At 44.9% G+C, this 24,461-nt stretch overlaps 1 protein-coding gene across 2 annotated transcripts; it reads right to left on the bottom strand.

Moving 5' to 3' along the window:
• Positions 1-10,461: 10,461 nt before the first annotated feature.
• Positions 10,462-19,512, bottom strand: LOC119052881 (histone H2A.V). Of its 2 annotated transcripts, XM_037150295.2 has the most exons (5): positions 19,418-19,512; positions 17,172-17,249; positions 14,953-15,066; positions 12,123-12,252; positions 10,462-10,791 (listed from the first exon to the last, which is right to left on the bottom strand). In XM_037150295.2, the coding sequence occupies exons 1-5, from the start codon at positions 19,418-19,420 to the stop codon at positions 10,730-10,732; spliced, it is 387 nt and encodes a 128-aa protein (XP_037006190.1). In that variant the 5' UTR covers positions 19,421-19,512; the 3' UTR covers positions 10,462-10,729. The 2 variants fall into 2 exon arrangements, with proteins under 2 accessions (XP_037006190.1, XP_053510784.1); XM_053654809.1 differs by lacking the exon at positions 17,172-17,249.
• Between the last annotated feature and the right edge of the window lie 4,949 nt (positions 19,513-24,461).

Raw genomic sequence — 24,461 nt, 5'->3', positions numbered from 1 at the left:
TTGTTTGGGTGAGGGTTTTGCCTAAAGCAGCAACAGGTTACTTTTAAGGCAACCATGCTCTTCATTTAATTCCAGACTACAATTTTTGCTTCCCTAACCTAAGTGTCATGGAGTACCCACCAAGTAAGCTGGGGCTACAAGCAGGGTAGGAAAGGAGCTGGGAGCTGCGCCACTAGAAGTTCCTGCTTGGCACATTGAGAAAGCAACCATCAAAGTTAGTGTGGCAACGAATTGAGAAGGCACATTTGAACAGCCTACCGTGGTGCCCCTTGAGGGGTGTCTGTGGGGCTGCCTTGGCAGAACCATTGGAACTGTTGACTTTGAGGAGGTGGATGAAGCATGGGAGGTTTATCATAAAATATAGATTGTCTGAAATGGACAAAACAGTCTGATGGTAGAAAGTCAGGTACATGGTTCTCTGGCATCTGCCCCTGAAGTCCCTCTAATGCAGTCTTGACCAGCCCTAGCTGTGGGATCTAGTTGAGGCGAGGCCCTTCCTCAGGAACTAGGTTTCCTTGAAAGTGAAGTGCAAGTGTTGTGTCAGGAGTGACTTGTTCATAGGTGGAAGGGAATCCCATGCAGGTGTGAGGCAAGAACACCCCACTGTTAGCATTTACCTCTCCACCTCCACAGCTGACTATAGTTTCCTGGCTTGGTTGTCCCATCTGCTACTCAAGATTAAAGGATGATGCACTCACCCAGTTAGTGCCCTGAACTGTGGCTGCTTGGCTGGTTCCTTTGGTACTTTTGTTTCTGTGGTGCAGCAGTCCCTCAACCTTTTTGGCACCAGGAACTGGTTTTGTGGAAGATACTGTCTATAGGCTGGGGGCAGTGGCTGGGTTGGTGGGATGATCCAAGTAGTTTGCATTCAAGCTCACTGGTGTGGCCTGGTCCTTAAGAGGTCTGTGCTGCTGCAGGTCCCAGACCAGGAGTTGGGGACTCCTGTAGTAAACCACTCATCCCATGTGTGACCACACACCAAGTCATTGATCACATTTGTCTAATCACTATCAGTTGGATAGCATGGCAGAGTGGTGGACATTAGAAAAAGTGGAAAACCAAAGAAGGGAGATTCCTGCCTTGCAGAACTTCAGGAGGTGCAGAGCAGACTCCTAGAGTTCGTAACAATAACAATTGTTTCATACGGTGTAGTAAGGTGGCATAGTTGCGAACGTCCCAAGCAATTTAACCAGAGGTAATCAGGTGAAGAGAAGAAGGTTCAGGCAAGACCTGTTCACCCTCCATTTCTGCTGGTTCTAGGCTCATGGATACCCCAGGAAGTGTCCTGGGCTGAGCGGTGGTTTGCCTATCTTAAAACCAATCTTTTTACGCTTTTTACACAGGCTGTGCTCTGCTCCATGGGGGGGTGAGAGTTCAGTGATCACTCTTGCAAGTGCTTGGGGCATGGTGTGTTGCCAGTGTGAGTGTGGACCCCTGGGGTTTTGTCCAGCGAGGTTAGTGAGTCCCAGAGCCGTGTCCCCAGAGGAGGCTCACAAATATTGGCATGAAAACTGAAATCTGAACATAGATGCTGGTTGTTTTTTCCAGGATTAGGAACTTAATGTTTTATTGCAAAGCATACATACAGAAGCATAGTCTATGGGCATCTATTGCTGTCTCAAATTGTCCCAAAGCTTAGTGACTGAGCAGTAGTATCAGTGTCTGTGGGTCAGGACTCAGTATGGTTTGACTGGGTCCTTTGCAGTCAAGGTGTTGGCCAGGGTGTTAATCACGGCCCCATGGGGAAGGACCTGCTTTGTAGCACGTAGCACTCATGTACATGGGCGTCACACAGCAGGGTTGTTCTTGCCACAAGGTCTCATCAACTGTCAGCTTGCTTTATCAAAGTATGCAGTCCTGAAGGCAGTAGGGCCCAGCAAGGTGGCAGTCCTTGTCTCCCAGCCTGTCGCAGAAATGACATCCCATACGGTGTTCTACAAGCCAGTCACCAGGTTCAGCCCACACTCAAGGGCATGTACACCAGAAGGTGGGGAGCAGTAGGGGCCATCCTTAGAAGTTGCCTCCTACAAGTAGGTGTAGAGACCAGAAATGAAACCACCAGCATATCTAATTTCCCAGTCACCCCAAAGCCCCTTGGGGGTCACTCCGCCCCCACTGTTGCATATGTCCCCTCACCAGAGGTGGTGTTCTTCGATCTGATGCACATAATGTATATTTCTGTGTTCTTCGATCTTATGCACATAATGTGTACCCCTGAAACATTGTGTTTAGTTTGGAAACTGAGAAGCAAGCTCAAATCTGTGCAAAGAAAGGGGAGATTGTCACTATGTGCTGACAGAACCAGGAGAAGGCAAGATGAGCAGTGTGGATCCTGGTGTGACCTCAGCAGCTCAGGAGCACAGGGGAGCCAGCCAGGGGAGCTTCCTAGAAGGTGAGCTCTCCGAGTGCCTTCATCACGACTCAGAAAATAAGCAGAATCCATAACTAGAGTATCTGGTCCATGTTTCAGAGTTCCCCCAGGGGACCTAGGTGTTTTTAAAATTAGCTTTATTTTACTTTTAAAAGATTTTGTTTAGTTATAGAAAGAGGGAAGGGAGGGAGAAATAGAGGGAGAGAAACATCAACATGCAAGTGATACATGATCTGTGGCCTCTTGTGGGCCCTCAATCCAGGACCTGGCCTGCAACCCAGGCATATCCTGATTTGGAATTAAACTGGGGAATTTTTGGTTCACAAATCAGCACTCAATCACTGAGCCACACCAGCCAGGGCAAAATTAGTTTTATTAAGGTATAATTTACATGTAGTTAGAAGGTCTTTTACAATACCCTTCCTTCTCCCCTTCCCACACCCCCAGGATCCAACCCAGGTTCACACATTGCATTTGATTATGAGGTTTCTTTAGTCTCTTTCAATCTAGAACAACATTTTATTTTTACATACTGTAATTTCTCTTTGTTAAAAACTTTATGGAGATCATAATTTATACACTATAAAATTCATCGTTTTTAAAAGTACAGCCCCAGCCAGGTAGCTCAGTTGATTGGAGCATCAGTCTGATGAGCCAAGGTTGCAGGTTTCATCCCTGCTCAGGACACATACAGCAGTCAAAGCAGTCAACCGGTGAATGCATGGACAGGTGTGAAGAAAAACAATTCAATCTCTCTCTCCCTCCTCCTGTCTAAAATCAATTAAATAAATAAATACACACACACACACACACACACACACACACACACACACACACACACAGAGTATAGTGACCAAAAATAGCAAGATAAGAGAAAAAAACAAGAAAAAGAAAGAAACATACATAAAACAAAAAGGATAGTGTCCAAAAATTCCTAACTTTATTTCTGCTGCAGGTAAGAAAGCCACATTGCTTCCACAACATTCCAATGCCATGAGCCACTCTGAAAGTGGATGCCCTATCAATATACACGTTGGCAGTTTTGCCTCAGGCTAGGGTGCAAGCCTGCATGAGCTCCTTGGGCTCCGTGATCTGAAAGGGTGTGGATACTGCACACGCGGCACAGTATTTTCTGCAGTTGTCACCTCTTAAGTAAGATCAAAGAACAAGCCATGAGAAGTCAGTGTCACCCAGGAGCCTCCTGCAGATTGTCATCAGTGGTCAGGAGGTGACGCTTAGTTAAGCAGCTGTGAGGAGCTTTGTTGAGATAGGGGGAAGAGTACCTGGAATAAAGGATTTTACTTGAAAGTGGCAAGTGTCCTGTGAGGAGCGGTAATGAGGATTTCATGGGAGGGGGCTAACTGAAGTGTGGAATGGGGAGGGAATTCAGAAGGGCTTATACTGCATGGGGCTCAAAGGTGGGGAAAAGGGGGCCCCACAGTGATCTCCTTGGTGCCTAAACCAAAAAGGCAGTGGCAGTCCTAGTCAGCAGGGGTCCCAACTTTCTGGGTGAGTACACCCTTTTTCTTTGGCAATCTTTTTAAAGCTTTTATTTTTCAAATATTTATTTAATTGATTTATTTTTAGAGAGAGGGGAATAGGGGGAGAAAGAGAGGGAAAGAAACATCAATGTGCAGTTGCGTTTCAAGCACCCCCTACTGGGGACCTGCCCTGCAACCTAGGCACATGCCCTGACTGGGAACTGAACCAACCACCCTTCACTCTACGGGCCAGTGCTCAGTCCACTGAGCCACACCAGCCAGGGCTGCTCTGACAATCTTGACTCCAGGTTGCCACAGACCTTCCCTTTGTGCAGCACTCAGCTCCCTGTCCCTGACTGGTGTAGCTCGGTTGGTTGGGTGTCATCCCACAAAGCATAAGGTTGCAGGTTTGATTCCCAGTCAGGGCACAGGCCTGGATTGTGGGTTTTGTCCTCAGCTTCACATCCGAATGTGAAAGACAACCAATAGATGTTTCTTTCCCTCTCTTTCTCCCTCCCTTTACCTCTCTGTATGAATTTTTTAAAAGATTTTATTTATTCATTTTTTTAGAAAGGTGAAGGGAGGGAGAGAGGGAGAGAAACATCAATGCGTGGCTGCCTCCTGTGCACCCCTCAGTGGGGACCCAGCCCGCAACCCAGGCATGTGCCCTAGATTTGCAGGCCGGCGGTCAACCACTAAGTCACAGCAGCCAGGGCTCTCTAAGAATATTGAACAACAACAACACTCAGTGCCCAGTGCCTGGGAAGTGCAGTGCAGTGAAGAGTTCTGTCTGTCTGTCCCCTTCCCCTTACATCTAGTAAGCCAGGTAGCACCATTTGAGAGCTAATTGTTTCCAGGTGGAATCTCTCTCTCTCTCTCTCTCTCTCTCTCTCTTTCTCTCTTTGATTTTAGACAGAGAAACATTGATTTACTGTTCCCCTTACTCTGATGCATTCGTTGGTTGATTCTCCTGTGTGTGCCAACCAGAGATCAGACCGCAACTCTGGCACATCAGGGCAGCTCTTTAACTGAGGCCACCCGGCCAGGGCTTTTTCTCCCCCTATTAATGAGTTCATTTATTGATAAAGTAGTTATACAGGAGTGGGCAAAAGTAGGTTTACAGTCATTTGTATGGAAAAATATATAATACAAGAATAAATAGCCCTGGATGGTATAGCTCAGTGGATTGAGCATGGGCCTGTGAACCAAAGGATTGCAGGTTCAATTCCCAGTCAGGGCACATGCCTGGGTTGCAGGCCAGTTCCCAGCAAGGGGACAAACAAGAGGCAACCATACATGGATATTTCTCTCCCTCTCTCCTTCCCTTCCCCTCTAAAGATAAATGAATAAAATCTTTATAAAAATAAAAATAAAAATAAATAGTAATACAAGAATAAACTGTTTTCGCCCTGGCTGGTGTAGCTCAGTGGATTGAGCGTGGGCCTGCGAACCAGACAATTGTGGTTCGATTCCCAGTCAGGGCACATGCCTGGGTTGCAGGCTGGTTCCCTGCAGGCCAGTTCCCAGCAGGGGACACACAAAAGGCAACCATACATTGATGTTTCTCTCCCTCTCTCCTTCCCTTCCCCTCTAAAGATAAATAAATAAAATCTTTAAAAAAAAAAAAAAGAATAAACTGTTTTGCATACTCACAACTGTGAATCTACTTTTGCCAACCCCTTCATTGTCAGGGGAAGTGCTTGAATTATAAATAACGTGATTCTCAACTTTAAATCAAGTTAAACAAGTTGAAATACAAAAACAAAAACCAAGCTCATAGCCCTGGCTGGTGTGGCTCAGTGGATTGAGTGCTAGCCTATGAACCAAAGGGTTGCCAGTTTGATTCCAAGTCAGGGCACATGCCTGAGTTGCAGGTCAGGTCCCAAGTAGGGGGTGCTTGAGAGGCAACCACACACTGATGTTTCTCTCCCTCTTTTTCTCCCTCTATTCCCCTCTCTCTGAAAATAATAAATAAAATCTTAAAATAAAACCCAAGTTCATAGATAGAGAAGGTTGGTGGTTTGAGGCTGGTGATGGGTGGAGGGTGAAATGTGTCAAAAGGTACAAACCTCTAGTTGTAAAACGAATAAGCGATGGGATAGGGTGGACAGCAGAGTGACTATAGTTATTAACACTCCACTGCATATTTTGAAAGTTGCTAAGATCCATCCTTAATCTCAAATACATGAAAGAAGCTGCAAAACTGTTAATTTCCGGAACATTTGAGATCTTGCTCCCCAGCAAGATCGGTTTGGTCGGTTTGATTCAAATAAACTCTTATATTCTTAAAAAAATTTTTTTTGGTAAGAATAGATCTTAAAAGTTATTGCAGGAAGCCCTGATTTGGTGTGGCTCAGTGGACTGGGCATCCTTCTACGACCCAGAGATCACCAGTTTGATTCCCGGTCAGGGCACATGCCTGGGTTGCTGGCCAGGTCCCTGATTGGGGGGTGTGAGAAAGGCAACTGATGCATGTTTCTTTCACACATCAATATTTCTCTCCTTTTCTTTCTCCTTTCCTGCACCACTCTCTAAAATAAATAAATAAAAATTAAAACAGTTATCACAGGAAAACTTATGATGGATATTAACAACTATTTTGCAATACATACAGATATTGTCATTATGTTGTGCACCTGAAACTAATATAATCTATGCAATTACACTGTAAGAAAGAAAGAACCATCACAGTGAATTCAGCCACAGGCCCCAAAGCCAGCAGTGTGGCATTTCCCATCCCTTCAAGCCACATGCTCCTCAGTTGTTGTAAGCCCCTGCACACACCATCTTTCCTGTCCTGGATGTCTGTCATGCTGTGACAGCACTGGCCTTCCCCAAATGCTCCTTCCAGGCCTAATGTTTAAAGACCTTCCCTTCTCCCCTGGTGTAGCTCAGTGAATTGAGCATGGGCCTGCAAACTAACCAACTACCATTTGATTCCCAGTCAGGGCACATGCCTGGGCTGCAGGGCAGTTCCTAGCAGGGGATGCACAATGTATGAGAGACAACCATACATTGATATTTCTCTCCCTCTCTCCTTCTCTTCCCCTCTAAATAAAATCTTAAAAAGAAAAAGACTCCCCTTTCTGAGGTGCTACCACACACATGAATGCTACTGAAAGTGCAGCTGCAGCTCCGGAATTATCCTATAACAATTTCACAGCTTAGCTGGGGGTGGGGGGGGCTCTTTGAATATTAAAAAAACGTCCTTTTAAAAAGCTTTCTTTTAAGGACACCTGTTCAAGTGTTACAGAGGAAATATAATGGCCACGCCATGCTTTAGAGGAGGGGGCAGGTACTGATGCAGCAAGATGGACAGTTTGGGTGAGGCCCAGAGCACAGGCGCAGGTGCTTGGCTTTTTTTTCCCCTTCGGTAGAAAACAAAACAAAAATACAATCCTGGGGACGCAGTAGTCAAATAACTGCACTACCAAAAGGAAATAGATATTTGCAGCAATGATCTAGAAAACTCTCGTAAAAGAAGCCTCTTCTCTGTTAATTATTGCCTTTTCCATTGCTACTTTGGCTTCCAAAAATGATTAAAAGTTCACGCAGGAATAACTGTGGGTCCTCCCAATATAGAAACTTGTTGAAAACGTGTGCGGAAACAAAAATACGGAGGGGTCTGGATCAGCTCACTGGAGAGGAGTGAGAAGGGGCCTTAGGAGGAGGTTGCCCCAGGAAACGGTAAATAGCCCAGGACAGGATTGGCTGAGAAGTTGAATGCGTCCAGAGCGCGTGGAATTATGGGCCACAAAGGTTTGAAATGGGGTGGAGTGGGGGGAGGCTTTCAGGCTCTCGGACTGGATCTCTCTGGTTCCTTCCTCAGGATGTCTGGATAGTGTTGCAGCTGCCTGCGTTTCCCAGCAGAAGGTATTTCGGATGGATTTGAGGTGGATTTTGGATGAATTTTGATTGAAGGAACTCTGGGCACAGCCTAGGTTCCTGCTGGCCTGGCACAGGGCAGCGGGGGTTCTTCTTCAGGAACACTAGAGGGGACAGGCTCTGAGGCAGAAGCCTGCCCTTCTCCCCACACTGTGTAGCTGTTGTATCTTATGTTGTAGTTTGTAAACTAAGCCTATAGAAACAAGATAATTAAAAACTAACCGGGGAATATTAGAACGCAGGTGTTAGAGCTTAGCCTTAATTGATAGGCTTAAGTGATCGAAGCTGTAACTAGTTAAGAGTTTCGCTTTGATAGGCTTAAGTGACTAATGCACGTGGAAAGCTGTTATTCCAAAATTGTTAAGTTTTTGAATAAAGACTCCTTTCCTTTGTCACCAAACCTCTGCCTCTGGAATTTTGGAGGGTGGCAGCAGGCAGCAGGATCCCACTTGCTGTTTGGTCACAGCAGTGGTCACTGGTGCGGCCCTGGCTTCCTGTGCCTGGTCGACCCTGAGTGGGCTTTCCAGTCTCTGGGGGTTCCTCTGCGTGCCCGCTGCAGGTGCCGGCTGCCTAAACACGCCTGGCTGGTGAAAAGAAACCGGGTTTACGGTAAGGCCGTGTAAGGTCCAGATGAGGACTGCTTTGGGGAAGCCATTGTGTGGGGACCACGGTTTGTGATTGGTTGGCAGATTTGTTCATGAGTACTCCGGAATAACGGAGTTATGGATACCGGTCTTGTTTCTACCTTCTCAAGTTGCTTGGAGGGCACCCACTGGGTAGGACCTTGATGGATGGGAGCACGAGCTGCCAACACCCAACGCGGACGGAGGCGTTGATTGGTTCTTGTCTCACTGTGGCGCCTACGCACGTTTTGTATGGAGGCCAGGTGGCCCGGCAGGGCTCCCTAAATTACACGGAGCCATGATGCAATTGAAGCAGCACTGCCCCGTTACAGGTGGGATGCAACCCGGTATGGCAGTGCGCTCCTGTCCTTACACTATAGGGCTTTGCAGGGAAGGGGAGTCGCTCGACGGTGCAGAGAAGGGAGGAAGCCTCAAAGACTCCTGCCGGTGAGACACAGGAAGGAAGGGGAAACGAGGTGACCCTCACCAGTGTGTGACAAAATTTCGAAGTGCAGTGTCACCTAGGAGTTATTTTTGTGAACGGCAAAATGCAATAAAACACCCCTCTAGAGCCATTTATAGGAAATATAGGGAACGGGGGAAAATTAAATAGCACTAGGATGCATTCAGTAAAATCTACAATTAAAGGTAATTCTATAGGACTTTTTTTTTCAAAAATTGTAAGAAAAACAAAAAGTGAAGAGAAACTTATAGATTAAAAAGAAACAAGAGATATCAACAAAGTGTAAGATACAAATCTTGTCTGGATTCTGGTTCAAACAAACTGAATACAAATATGGGACAATTAGGGAATTGCATACTGAAATGTGTGTGATGTTTGGTACTATGAAATATGCTAGTTGTCTTACAATGATACTGGGTTATGGTCTAAAAAGTGCCTCATCTTTAGAGACACGTTGACGTCCGCAGACATCAAAGTAAATCAGCTTGAAATGGGGTTCACATGGCTCCACTAGGAGGTGGGCTGGTGGGGGAAAGACAGGTAAAACCTAACTGACCACAGGACAGCTGCTGAAGTTGGAGGCTGTGTACATGGGGGCCATTATACTATTCTCTTTATTCTATAGTTTTGAAAATTACCACAGTAGCATAAGTTTTAAAAAATGAGTTATTTTGATAGTGTTGCATTAAAAACATTTAAAAAAATTTTAATGAGGTCTTCCAGTCATAAAAATATTATATTAAGTATGACTAACTGGTACCTTAACCTAAATTTTACAAGTTACTTAGAAGCTGACAAAGAAAAATAATTAAAAATATTGTACAAATTACTGTATCAATAAAAGACTACTGGAAGTTTGAATTCCAAGCCAAGTGTAACTTCAATTCTACGTAAGCGTGTGGGCTCTAAAGTCAGGCATATCTAGGTTTGTATCTCAGCTCTGCCACCTTCTGTCGACCAAATCGATGTTTCCTGGCAAACCATTTCATTTCTGTGAGCATCAGGTTCCACATCTCTAAAGTGGGGGCAGTAAAATTCCTCGGTCAGTGAAGGCCTTAGCACAGGGCCTGCCACTCAGTAAAACAAATAATTCTGCTAGCCTATTTCAACATTTCTTTTAAAAACAACAACAAAAAAACCCAACTATTTTTAGAGAGGGGGAGGGTGGGAGAAAAAGAGGGAGAGAAACATCAATGTGTGGTTGCCTCTCTTGTGCCCCCTACTGGGGAGCTGGCCCACAACCTGGGCATGTGCCCTGAATGGGAATGGAACCCACGACTCTGGTTCACAGGCCAGCACTCAATCCACTGAGCCAGCCAGGGCCTATTCCAACAAGTACCTATCTATGTCAGTGCACATTCTAACATCTCTGAGATTGGGATGGATCTTGTTATTAATGGCATATCAAGAAAAACAAGCAGTTTTTCTTTCTTTAGCAGTATGTAAAGCAATGGTACATACTAGAAACGGATAGCATCTAAGATTCAATAAAGTATTGTTGTCAACTATGGTCAAACTACAGTCCCAAATTCTTATTTAAGATTACTTTGAGTATGTAACCAATATGAAATTTTTAAAAATTTCAAAGTTGAGCAAACTATTTCCAACACATCACAAACAGAACAGTTTTGAGACACATTATTTTTGTAAAAAATGGTTTATCAATTCCATTTTTGTATAAAACCCATGGGAAAAACCCAGCCAATCAACACACAACTGCTGACACGTGAAAAGGTACTTTTATCAAACTCTGAGTCTAAGAACGTACAAATGTCTCCTTTACCATGTCTACAGTAATTGTCTATGCTTTTCCACTTCCTGTGTTTAAAATTCCACATATCCCCATTATCTCCTGTCCTGGTTGCAGCACGGTGGTGGGAGTAAGTGGGCTGGTTAGGACGACTTTCTAAGCAGTCTTCTGCTGCCCTTTCTTTCCAATCAGAGACTTGTGGATATGAGGGATCACACCTACGGTAAGACAGAAAGGAAGGTGTTATTTTTTTAAAGATTTCATTTATTTATTTTTAGACGAAGGGGAAGGGAAGGAGAAAGACAGGGAGGAAAACACCAATGTATGGTTGACTCTTGCACTCCCCACACTGGGGAGCCTGGCCTGCAACTCAGGCATGTGCCCTGACTGGGAATTGAACCAGTGACCCTCTGCTTCACAGTCTGGCACTCAATCCACTGAGCCACACCAGCCAGAGCGGAAGGTGTTACTATTAAAAAGAACATTAAGCTGATTGTATCTGACCATTTTGGTGCCTCAAACCAAAAAGAGCAATTATACAAAGAATGGGATTTAATTAAGTCTCCTCTCATGACTAACCTTGTTTAAATATCCACACCAAGGGGGGGCCCCACCTTGGGGTCTGGGAACTCCTCTAGGGTTGTATGTAAAATGATGTGATTTTATGGGCTTAAATTTTTTTTTTTTAAATCCTCACCTGAGGATGTTTTTTCATTGATTTCTCCCTTCATTGACAAGGGAAAAAGAAAAACTTTGACACAAGAGCGAAGCACTGACTGGTTGCCTCCTATATGCATGCTCGGACCTGGGATCATCTGTGCCCATGTGGGGAACTGAATCTATAACCTTCCAGTTCTGGGACAACACTCCAACCAACTGAGCCACACTGGCCAGAGCTGATTTTATGTGCTTTTTGGGAGAAGAGTAACCACAGCTTTTAGGAAGTTCTTTAAAGGTTCTCCAAAAAAGGGTTAAGAGACACCAAATTACCTCTGACATTCACTCAGCCCTGATTTTGCCTTTTTAATAATTTATTTTTAAGATTTCATATTTTATCTTTAGAGGGAAAAGGAAAGAAAGAGGGAGAGAAATATCAATGTTTGACTGCCTCTTATGCCTCCCCTGCCGGGGACTGGCCTGCAACCCAAGCATATGCCCTGACTGGGAATCGAACCACAATCCTTTGGTTCACAGGCCTGTGCTCAATCCACTGAGCTACACCAGCCAGGGCTCAGCCCTGATTTTCAAGGGCATCATATAAAGCAATTTCTCAAGGTCATTTTTCAAATATAGACAATGAACATGAGAAATATGTTCAACACCAGGTTTTAAATATGTATGAAATTTAGATAAGGACTTGCTATACAGAGAAAAATATTTATTCAAATGGTAATAAAAAGCCTAGAACTGTAATAAAACTTGACACTTACAGAATTTAAGTTTGTAAGTTTCCCAGTTGGCTGAGGAAATGCGCTGGATCACTGACCTGAATTATTTATTAGTTAGAAAAGCCAATACCAATCTGGGCTAAAGAGGTCATAATACATACCACCCCCAGCTATGGTAGCTTTGATAAGAGAATCCAACTCTTCATCACCACGGATCGCAAGCTGCAAGTGACGTGGAGTGATCCGCTTCACTTTGAGATCCTTGGAGGCATTACCTGCCAGCTCCAGCACCTACAAAGCACCAGTGAGACAGCACATCAAACAAAGGGTGAAATGCAGAAGGATTCATTGTGGACTAGCAATTACAGCTAAAAAGATCACTATAGCATCTATGCATAAAATGCACACAAAAATACAGAAACCAACAGTATGTTTTTCTTTTTCATACTTTTTAAAGATTATATATATATATGAGAAAGGGAGGGAGAGAGGGAGAGAAACATCAATGTGTGGTTGCACCTCGAATGCCCCCTAATGGAGGCCTGGCCTGCAACCAAGGTGCCCTGACTGGGAATCGAACCTGTGATCCTTTGGTTCCCAGCCAGTTGTTCAACTCACTGAGTCACTCCAGGCAGGGCTATTTTGTGTTTTTATGAATTCTGGGATATTTATTAATATCCCTTCAACAACAGATTTGGTATTGAGCAAGAATATAAACATATGAACAAGTTCCATCCAATATATGTAAAAAACAATCAGACCCTTGATAATAGATTCTGTCTTTCCTAAGGACCCCTACCCTTCATGGAGGAGAGGTCACAGGAATGCCCAGGAATTCCAAAAATAATTTATTCATATTTTAATAATGGTTTTATAGAGTTCTCATGACTTTATTTGGGCTTTTAATATTCACATCCTACAAGAGCATTAGAAACTTGAGCAAAAACCTACTTCTATAGAAAGAAGACCAGCCCTGGCTGGTGTAGCTCAGTGGATTGAGCACGGGCCTGTGAACCAAAAGATCACGGTTCGATTCCCCATCAGGGCACATGCCTGGGTTGCAGGCCAGTTCCCAGCAGGGAATGCACCAGAAGCAACCACATACTGATATTTCTCCCCTTCTCTCCTTCCCTTCTAAAGATAGATAAATAAGGGAAAAAAAAAAAAAGAAAGAAGGCCAAAGGACAGTATTATTCCTCAGCCAACATTCTAAATGTGAACATCTAGAAAGACCATATATTTTCATATATTCGTGTAGTCTTATTTTTGTATAGCCCTTAGTGGCTGGAATTTCTTAGTACTTGTAGAAAAGATAAAAAATATAAATAGAGAAATTTTATTTAAGAGGTTTTAACACATCACGAGGCCCTATAATCTGTACACAATAAACCAGAAGCCCTCTATTCTACAATGAAAATTTTCAACTGGAGGAATTTCGAAGTCCCAGCTGGCCACAGAAGCACATTTAAAATTTTTTTTTAAAAGATTTTATTTATTTATCTTTAGAGGGGAAGGGAAGGAGAGAGGGAGAGAAACATCAATGTATGGTTGCCTTTCATGCGTCCCCTGCTGCGAACTGGTCTGCAGGGAACCGGCCTGCAACCCAGGCATGTGCCCTGACTGGGAATCGAACCTTGATTGCCTGGTTCGCAGGCCAGCACTCAATCCACTGAGCTACACCAGCCATGGCTAAATTTTTTTATTTTGCCCCTGTAAACTACATGGCATTATAAAACCTTGGATGGAACACAATGTAACTCCACAGAACCTCCACCCTTAAACAGAGCAGCAGAATCCTCGGTGTGTATCTGAAGTGACTGGTGTGCTTTAAAGCCCACCAGAACCCACTCCTTCTCCCTGGGAACTCTCGCTGGCCTGGCACCAGTGTCTTCTGAAAGCTCCTGAGTGACCCTAGCAGGAAGCCAGAATGGAAAGTGATTATCTCTACTAGTGACTAAATTATTTCCTTCACCTCTAATAACGATGAAAACCCCAAACTTACATATCTGAAAACATGTCGACTGCTTGCAGGCTTACTACCTAATTGTGCCTTAATAAATTATCATCAAAGTTTTCAAGAATAAAGAAAATGGGAGTTCAAATAGGACTCTAACATCCTGAGCCAGAAGACTATGCCTCCACAAGTGGATGAAAAGCACACCTTTCTGCACAGTATGATGCTAACCAAAAACTGGTATGAGGCCAGTAAGGGAGGTGCTCAACCAGCACCTCAGTGCCAAAGAGAAACCCCTGGTTCATGACATGGCAAGGCTGCAATTCCTGGTAATTTAATCTTAAATCTCCAAAGGGACACCAATGACCTGGTGAGGTTAATGAAATGACAGCGAAAGATCATTAACATGCAGACTGAACCTGAATCTTTCTCAAGTAAAAACCTTCCTTGTGCTTCCACCAGGTTGGTTGCCTCTACACGTGGCCACCCATGTTCTCCCCAGCAGGCACTGGGGTGGAGCAGTGGTGGGTCCATAACCCCCTAATTAAAACCTCCTGCCCAAGTAACTCATTTTTCTGAAAAGTGAAAACTGAGCACAATATAGCACAGAATGCATACAACCATGCACTGAGCTAGAATGATCAGTTAGGTCTTTTGTCAAAGCTCATATATTTGTGATTTTCAAAAAGGTATAGCCACACTGGCAAGCTGTTCCCCCTCCCCAAATCTTTAAGAGATTATGCTGTAACTTCTGATTATATGTGACTTCAGAGTTCACTTGATAGTATATAGTATTTTAATTTTTACACTCCTTCAGCAGTCACTTAAAAACATGGATTGCCAACCATTGTTTAACTTTAAAAACGAGATGCACCAAGGTTCTTTTTGACAGTGGTCCAGGGTAATAAGTTGATGAAGACATATCTAAAAGTGCTTTTAAAAAGGCTGAGTCTTTTTTGTTTCAAACCCATTTTCCATGGCTCCAGCCTTTTCTACTCTAAAACTTTTGGACTCCCATGTCTAACACCCCGACGCACCTCCGCAGTGAGGTACTCCAGGATTGCGGCACTGTACACGGCCGCGGTGGCACCAACCCTTCCGTGGCTTGTGGTGCGAGTCTTCAAATGTCTGTGGATGCGGCCCACGGGAAACTGAAAGAGACACCATCTGAGTGAGAAGCACTGAAACGTCATCAAAGGCAAACAATATGAATGAAGCATGAAGTTATGAAATGTGGTTTCCCATGTTAGAAGCCCAACCTGTTGGGCAATTTGCAGTGGCTAGGGCCTATGTGCTAGGTCCTAGTATTTAGCCCCATGCCTCCATGCCTGCCTTCACCCTCCTCAGAAGATGGTAAAGTTAAAAGGGCATGAACCACCACAGGGTTTCATGAATTAGCGTCTTCAGAACATGGAGTGTCACCATAAAACGAAGAGAAATGCTGCTGCACAGCAACCAACTATATACTCCAGGTGGCCACACAGTCAGTTTCACGCCTGGTTACTCCTTCACAGGGCAGCCTCATGCGACTCTGAACCTCCATACCTTCTGCTGGCCCCACTTTGTTCTGTCATTCTTCGGTCTCAAGGGCTGACTTGAGGAAAACAGTACCATTCTCTCACTGTGACTCTACTTCCTAAGAATGGGTAGTTGCTCACTTCCAAAATGTCCTCAGCCCCCCATTCCAATGGCTCCAATTCCCTCTTCTTCTTGGGCTCCTTTCCCTCCCTGCACTTCACTGAAAACCTCTCCCTGTCTGTGGCAGCTGCTTCCAGGCACAACCCAGGCACCTTTGCAAAGGCAGAATCTAAACACAAACCCTGAGACACTTTGTCTCCCACTTTCTCCCTGACATGCTTCTGATTAGCAGTCCTCTTCTTTCTTTTGATTAGTGCCACTCTTGAAGGTAGGCAGTGACATTTTAATGATCAATTGTACTCACCATCTCTAGTAGCATCCTTAAGGATAAAAGGCATTGGGGGGGGGGGGTTTACACACCCTGAGCTCCCTAAGAGCAGGATCAACACCTTACTCAGCGATGCATCCTCAGTAATCAGCATGTTGTCTGACACATAGTAGGACCTCAAAACCATTTCTTCTTGGGTTGCAGATTAGAGTTCTGACTCCTCCTCAGTCTTGCTGTGTGTTTTCTGGGTGGTGCACAACTGTTCTTGTGGCCCTTTCTCATGCTGTATTTGGAAACTCACTTGGAGCATGAATTACCAATTTTACAAAATGATTTTAAATTTAATTTTTTCGATCATCTCTCTTGGAAAGCTGGATGCAAATCTATTAACTTTGAGACATTTTCATGTGGCTGTTTTGGTGGAACTTCAAAACGACTCTGCCTGAATTCTTAAATCTTGTAACTTGCCCCTCCCAAAAACTCCTATGCCCCTTAGTTCTATGGTCTGCAGAAACCTTTGACTTTCCTCCAACACTACCCCTCCCATCCCCCTTTTGGGAGCACACTCTCGAATCCTACTCCTTCCTATCTGTCCTACTTTAACTCAAGTGTGTATGACCTTATTCCTAAAACCACTGCTATTGCCTTCATCTGACTTCCATCCCCCACACTGCAGGTAAATTCTGGTTGAGGTTTACGTGGTGTATTAAAACATAGAATGTAGCCTTCAAGTGTAAGTTTCTGTCCCAACCTTCAGTACCACTGAGAGCCTGTCAGCCTCTTATTCAAAAACTTTCCGTGGCTAACCACTGCCAAGAGGATAAAATCCAAACCTTACAGTCTGGCCTTCAAACTTTCCTGTTTACAAAGTGTCTCATATATAAAGGCTAACTCTTACTCATCCAGAACATCACTTAGTCTAAAACTAAATCTACTGGGGAAATATTCACAGGACTAACAGATAACTCGTTCTTCTACCAAAAATTTTATCTCATTCTGAAAGTTAATGCACCACTACAAATGCCTTCTTCAAAAGAAAAACCACAGCATAATTCATTTCAATGATATAATCTGTAAAAGAATCAGGAACATAACTATAATCTAGAAACAAGAGATTTTAAGACAACAAAATTACCAATTAAGACCTCTCATAACTTGTTCTTGTTTGGTAGAAGAGAATACAAATTAAAAGACAATTGCTTTATGATTTAAATTTTGACCAATTAACCTCATCACTAATGATCACTACTAAATTTTTGTAATTAATGAAACATCTATGGGTTGTGAACCTTCTTTACAACAGTAAAAAAAGGAATTTAATAATGAATGACAACATCATTGATACATTACCTGTAGCCCAGCTCTCTGTGAACGAGACACTGCCTTAGCCTTGGCCTTCCCACTGTCCTTTCCAGCTTTGCCTCCAGCCTATATGAAAAAAGGCTCCAGATGAAGATGCTATTTCAAAAATATTCAGGAAGCAAAATGCTTTCTAGTTTTACTTTAGTTAAAAATATCTAGTTGGTGTGGCTCAGGACATCGAGGGCCAGCCTGCAAACTGAAAGGTCACCAGTTTGATTCCCAGTCAGGGAACATGCCTGAGTTGCAGGCCATGTCCCCAGCAGGAGATGTGTGAGAGGCAACCACACATTGATGTTTCTCTCCCTCTCTTTCTCCCTCCCTTCCCCTCTCTCTAAAAGTAAATTAATAAAATCTTCTAAAAATTAAGTGGCAGAACCATTTTAACAAATGGTACATTTGTGTGCTGATAACCAGCAACACAGAAAACATTTCTTTATGAAAAAGATATTTGCAAGTGAAATGAACTTGTTTATGTAGAAATGGAATATTACAGTGTGTGTACACATACATTCTAGAAGGTCACATAGTAAGTTAGAAAAATTACTTGTCCCTGGGGAAGAAATACTAACGATCTGACAAGAGGGAAGCTCATGTTCCTTCTGTTTAATTTTACCATTTAAATTGATTATTTCTTCACTACAAAGGCAAAAGAATCCACAACCCAAAACCAAAGAAACTGTTAAAAGAAGAAATAAGTTTACAAGATTGGCTACCTGTTTGAGGGTCTATATTTTTGAAGTAGAGAGTAAGCACTGAAATGGCATTTCCCCTTAGTAATGCTTTCCCTAAAAAGTTTCGAGCAAAAAATCAACTGTGAGGGCCTGGCGGGGGTGGGGGGGGGGCTCATTTGGCTGATAGCCAAGATCACCAGAGGGATGGATCACGGGTCAGGGCACATAGAGGAATCAACCAATGAATACACACAGGAGTGGAGCGGCAAATCCACGCTGCTCTCCCTCTCTTGTCTTTAAAATGAAAACAAAAAAAATTAAGAAAACCCAACAATGTACAGTCCTGCTAAGTGCATGTCTCAGTTCATGTCTATCTCTGAAAACTATACGTTAAAGAACAAAAGCTGTGGCAGATATCAGAAGAAAGTCTAAGAACTAGTTCATACCACTTTCTCATATTTAACAATTTAGCAAGAGACTGATTTAACTGAGATTAGAAGATCTTTAGATTTCTGGAGGATGCCTCAAATATTTTAATAATTTCTGACCATATTTCTCTACAAAAAATTGCATAATTTTTTAAATTTCTGAGATCAGGACAAGTAACAATACTCACTTATTACTGATAGACATCTTTCAGCTGTTTCCTCTGGTATAAAACACTTGAAAACCTCTCAACTAGTGCATGGTCTGATCTGCTAATCACTGTATCTCTATGAATTATGAACTAAGAACTACTACTAACTAAATGCCACCAACTGCCAAACACTGCAGGCTGCCCAGTTTTCTTAAACAATTTTATCCTTGCTGTTTTAATCCATCAAATTAGTTTTATCCATTTGCTTTTTGAGACAGCAGACACAAAATCAGTTTTTAGAAATCGCAATACATTAAATGACTATTTCCAAGGTTTGGAGAATACAAACTCGGTTTGGATACTTAACAAAGTCAAACTTCTGTGGTATCACCAATACAGAAAATAATTAGTTTCTTTTCATAACTCCCTCGAACTCTCTGTATACTAATTTGAATATATATATGGCGATCGACTGAGAAACAAAACACAAGCAAATGTACGTTTTTTACTCCAAGAACCGTGTCAAGACAAATCCAGGCTCAGGCGTTCGTTAGGAAACACACCTGCAGCAGAGCAGGAGCGCACTTCGTTCAGGGCACTAGCGCGGTGCTCTAACGGGCCAGGCTAACTTCCGCTCAAGTTTAAAATCCTAAGGGCCTGGATGACAACTCGGTGCCTCCGGTATTTTTAGCTGCCGGTAAAGCGACACCGGTTTGCAGCACGTCGCGAGTGCGCTCGTGATCACGGAGAACACCGGCAGGGCTGGGCGACCAACTGCGCCTCGCCCGCCCGCGGAAAGGCTTCGGCACCAGCGCCGCACAGCCTCACGATTTAGGGACCCGCTCCTCCCCACCGAGTGTAGCGTCCCGGCCAAAAGAAGCACCACTTAGCACTCAGACTCTGTCGAAGGAGGTGCAGGTCTGGCCGCCAGACCTCGGCCCGCCCGCCGCCGCCTGCCCGCCCAGACGCTGTCACGTCGTCCTCACCATCGTCTCGGCCGCTCCCGCCCTCACTCCCGCCGAGCCGCTGCCGCCGCAGCACCGACCGCCGCCGCCACCTCCGTCGCCGGACAATAACCGGGGCCCGCCTCGCGGAGCTCCGGCCAATGGCCGCTCGCCTTGCTAGTTTGAACCCCGGCGGCTGCCCAATCGTGTGTCTCCTTCTAGTTAGGCCCACCCCCCCCCCAGCTCCTCCTCCCTAACGGCTGTTTGTTTTTGCACACGGCACGGGGGGCGGGGTCTCCAGTCTCAACAGTGACGCACCAATGCGCAGGCGGGGGCGGGCCATGCGCCGCTCTCCGCCTATGTCCGCGACGGAGTCTGACAAACGGAGGGACGGACCAGTGAGGGCGGAAAGCTTGCGGACGTCAGCCAATGAGAACATTGCCCGCGAGTAAGGGTGGTGGGTCTCCAGTAACGTTAGGCAGACTCGCCAATAGGATGAGACTGGAGGTGGTGGAGGTTTTCCCGCGCGTTCCTGGTGCTGTCTGTCTGGCTTCTCAGAACTATTTGGAAGAGAGTGGTCGTACTGTAGCTCCTCCCCGCGCGTTTTCAGACCCTTAGGCCTGTTAGTGTAGTGGTACTCGCGTGGTGGAGGGTGCTGACGCCAGGTCGGCTGACGCCAGGTCGCCTTCCCGCCTGCGTTAAGATACCTGTGGACACCAGGCGGAAGGCGGAGGCGTTCGAAAGCGGCCGCTAAGGCGCTGAGAGACGAACGGAGGGCAGGTGTGTCTGCTCACGGTTCCCCCGGGCCGACCTGGTGCCGGCTTCTTGGGTCGCGTCTCACCCGCTGCGGCCGCGAGCCGATGCGTGTTTACATGGTGTTTCTCCCTTGCCACGCCAGGCGGTCCAGAGTGGGGTCCACCTCCCACGCGGAGGTCTCCAGGCTGACATTTTAAAAGTGTCACCAAGTGTGAATGACCTTGTAACAGGAGGAAAGGTAACGAGTCGGAGGAGACGAGGGCTGAGGTGAGAAGGGATGTCAGGGATTCGGAGGCGTGGAGCGAAATCTAGAGGGAGACTGAGGTGTTAACGGACCGCGACGTAGCTGGGGCTCTCTAGCGCCAGCGGCGTTGGTGGAGCGGTCTGAGCGGTCTGGCCCGTGTGCAGGTGTCGGCAGACACGCGTACGGGATGCAGACAGAAGCAGAGGGGACGTGATGGGGGTGGGGGGGGTGGCGGGGCTCCCGGAGGAGCCCGTGCAGCAAAGCCCCTGAAGCGACAGCGACCTCTCCCCCCACGGGCGCTCACTCCCTTGAGCCGGTGTTAGCTTAGCTTTCGCCGTGTCCACTGAGGCAGGAGGAGCCCCTTTTCCCTTCAGTGCGCCCCGCGCTCGTTGTAAATGCAAGACTTAGTTTGTTTTCCCGAACCCACTCTTTGCTGGGACAAAGTGCAAGTCCTGTGCTTGGCGGAAGAAGCTCTGGCCCCTGCGGCCTCCCAGTGTTTTGCTGCTAGTGCTTCTGCTTTCACTGGAAACGAACCCCTCTCAGTTGCCCTCGGGCTGGCTTTTAATCCCCCCCCCCATGGCGTTCCGGACGTCCTCACTGGTGGGCCATCGCAGCTCTCACGTGGGTGTGTCAGCCTTGCTCTAACCAGAGCTGAATGTCGGTCAGTATCTCCTGGCAGACCAGAGGAAGGAGTTAACAGTTGTTTTTTAAGGCGCCGGGATGGGTCCACACCCTTTCACTGGGGAGGTGTGGGCCTGCCTGGGTGAGTGAGTGCTCAGTACCCCCGGGCCTGGCGGGCCACTTGTCCACCAGAATAAGCACTGCCTGTTAACAGATTTCCGTGATGCGCAGAGAGAGCACTCAGCTCGGCGCTGCAGGTGGGAACGTCTGGTGAGTGTGAGCTTCCTTCCTGTAGGAAACTCCTTCTTACTGCTCCTCACCCTTTGGCTTCGTGTCCGTGGCTGAGGTTCAGATGGACATGCAGTCAGGTTGAAATGAATGCTTTCATCATACACAAAGTAGCTGCTTCACAGACGTGTGTGTCTAAGCATGGAGAGGTGAACTGAAGCCCACAGACTGGAGAAGCATGGCTGGAAATTTACTGGCCTCTGTAAGCAGAAACTGTCTGTTGACCACGTGTGTTAGTGAGAAGGGTCTATCTTGGGCTTTCTAAGAAGGCAGTGTGTTCTGAAGAGGCACCATCTAACAGGGTTTGGGCATGAGCACTCATACATGATACACTGCCACACACTAGCAAAGTGTGCAACTCTGCCAAGTTTCACCCAGTGTGTGCTTCCTGGCCCGGCAGCATCAGCCTCACCTTGAACTGGTTAGAAATGGCAGATTCTAACCCTAGGCCCAGCCCTAGGCTGTGTCGGGAGACTGCAGGGGCACTCAAGTCTGAGAACCACTGGTACCGTGTAAGCTGAGCTGTGTGGTTCTGAAGACCATTTCAGGACAGAGGCAGTAAAATCACTGAGCTCCTGAGCATGCTGACTGATGGCTGATCGATGCTGTCTTCCCAACAACTGTGCTTGGCCCAAAGGAGCCACCTTGTCTGTGGTTGCACCCCTTTCGGGGGCCGCATACCTTCAGTGACTGGTGCGTCCTTTGCCTTAATTTGGGACAAACAAATGGCTTTTCCAGCTCCAACTTTTTCTGTGTAACACTGCATCGCAGTTCAGTCCCTCCACTTAATTCTGTTTCCTTCACTTTCTCAGTAATGTTGCCAAGAGCATTCCACAGTACACTTCTGGAAGGGAATCCCTGTATTAGAGCCTGTTTCCTGGGAATCTGACCTTGGTCAAGTTTAGAGTGAGCACTGTATTCACATGCACAAAATTTTAAAGGAACAAAGCACTTCCATTTATAATAGCATTTAAAGAATAAAGTACTTGGTAACTAATTTCACAAAAGAATCACAAGACAGACTTAAAACCACTAAACATTGTTGAAAACTAAAGATTTAGGAGAATCCCAGCTTGCTTCTTTGTAGAAACTGACAAAACCATCCTACAATTCATATGGAAATGTGAGAGAACCAGAATAGCCAAAATGATCTTGAAAAATGATGTTGGAAGATGAACACTTGTGGATTTCAAAATTTACTACAAAGCTACAGTAATCAAGATGTGTACTGGCCTAAATACACATGTAGACCAGTGGAGTAAGTTAGAGTCCCAGGGTCATTTGGTATTTGACAAGGATGTCCAGAAAATTCAGTGAGGGCCCCTGGCTGGGTAGCCCAGGTGGTTAGAGTGTCGCCCTGATACCCCAAGGTTGTGGGTGTGATCCCTGCTCAGGACGTATACAAGAGTCAGCCAGTTAATGCATAATTTAGTCAATGTTTCCATCTTTTTCAAAGCAATAAATAAAATTACTTTAAAAAAGGCCCTGGCTGGTATAGCTCAGTGGATTGAGCTCGGGCCTGCGAACCAGACAATCGCTGTTCAATTCCCAGTCAGGGTACATGCCTGGTTTGAAGGCTGGTTCCCTGCAGGCCAGTTCCCAGCAAGGGATGTGCAAAGGGCAACCATACATTGATGTTTCTCTCCCTTTCTCCTTCCCTTCCCCTCTAAAGATAAATAAATACATTTAAAAAATTACTTTAAAAAAGAAAATTTAATAAGGAAAGTACAGTCTTCTCAACAAATGGTGCTGGAATTTCTCCTTAAAGAGAATTTGCTTTCTTTTACTCATTTACATAGAAAGTGGATTGTCAGGACATGACATGATGAAGTGCTCCCTCAGAAACCTCCAAAGACTGTAGTTACAGTGTAGAAACACTGCGACAAATCACCCCAAATCTTCCCCACACTTATTTCTGTCCCAAGTCAAAAGAGAAACCTTGAGCTGATAAAGGTCTGGGAGAGTTCATTAGTTGTAACCAAAAGAGCTTACAGTCACCACCAGGAAAGGTGTGGGTCAGTTGAGGAGCAGACAGATAAGTTCCCACTGCCCTGATGACTCACTTGCCTGAGTGATATCACCAGCCAGGTTTTCCCTACGGGAAAATCGGCAGCTGCTGGACTAGAACATTCCACACTGCTGACAACAACTTTCTTTACCTCAGAAGACTTTTCTGCCATTCTTACTGGGAACCTAACATGCTTTCTCTTTGTATATTATTTATGCTAAAGGTGGGGACCCTTTATGTTTTGAACTATGCATTACAGGGGACACTGTATACAAGTTATATATTAATAAAGGCTCTGAATTCTAAGCTAAAGCATCAGAGTCAAGCAGCAAGATGTATGTAGGGTCAGAACTTCTGTTTATACACAAAGAGCACACACTGTTGGTCATATAGTATATCCAAAACAATAACATTTTCTTATTCCTAAACTAAGCAACAGCTTTGAAACACAAAAACTAAGGGCACCTGATCTCTGTACCCAGTGGAATAAATTCTCAGTAGACAATCACTTCATTTAATGACAATTTTAAGTGCAACTTGTTTACTGAAAGGGAAGTACAGAGTAAAACTGATATATGAAGCATAAATGGCAAAATGTTCCATTTATCAGAATTCATGAAATAAGAACATTTTTCTCTAAATTCCAGAGACCCAAGAGTTTTTGTTTTGCAAGTAGAGAAGATGTGCCTGTGCCTGAATGAATGGAACCTAAAATAATGAATTAAATTATTTTTTAATTTAATTTCTACATAACAGTTGTTGACTTTGTGGCATGTTAATAATAAGATATGTATATTAGAAAATGGCCCTGACTTGTGTGGTTCAGTGGATTGAGCACTGGCCTGCAAACCGAAAGTCTCCCAGTTTGATTTCCAGTCAGAGCACAGACCTGGATTGTGGTCCAGGTCCCCACTTGGGGGCATGCAAGAGGCAACCACACATTGATGTTTCTCCCCTTCTCTTTCTCCCACCTGCCCCATCATTCTCTCAAAATAAATAAAATCTTAAAACAGAAAATGCCACAGGGAATAGCTATCAATGTACCTAACATGAATTCCTTGTCATTTAACCTGTTTAACTAATACAGATTTTTCAATATATACACAAATGTGATGGCTACTTAACATTGTTGACATTTTTTACTTTTGTTTATTTATTTTTTACTCTTT

The sequence above is a fragment of the Artibeus jamaicensis genome, unplaced genomic scaffold, assembly GCF_021234435.1.
Source record: "Artibeus jamaicensis isolate MK-2021 breed Jamaican fruit bat unplaced genomic scaffold, CSHL_Jam_final contig_886, whole genome shotgun sequence".
NCBI lineage: Eukaryota > Metazoa > Chordata > Mammalia > Chiroptera > Phyllostomidae > Artibeus > Artibeus jamaicensis.
The sequence above is the reverse complement of the archived record's forward strand: the minus strand, read 5'-3'. Positions and strand labels throughout refer to the sequence as shown.

Coding starts and splice junctions, on each gene's coding strand:
- LOC119052881 (XM_037150295.2), bottom strand. Junction 15,067..17,171: donor CACAGAGAGCTGGGCTACAG/GTAATGTATCAA, acceptor TGTCTCTTTCAG/TTTCCCGTGGGCCGCATCCA. Junction 10,792..12,122: donor AGCTACCATAGCTGGGGGTG/GTATGTATTATG, acceptor GTCTTACCGTAG/GTGTGATCCCTCATATCCAC.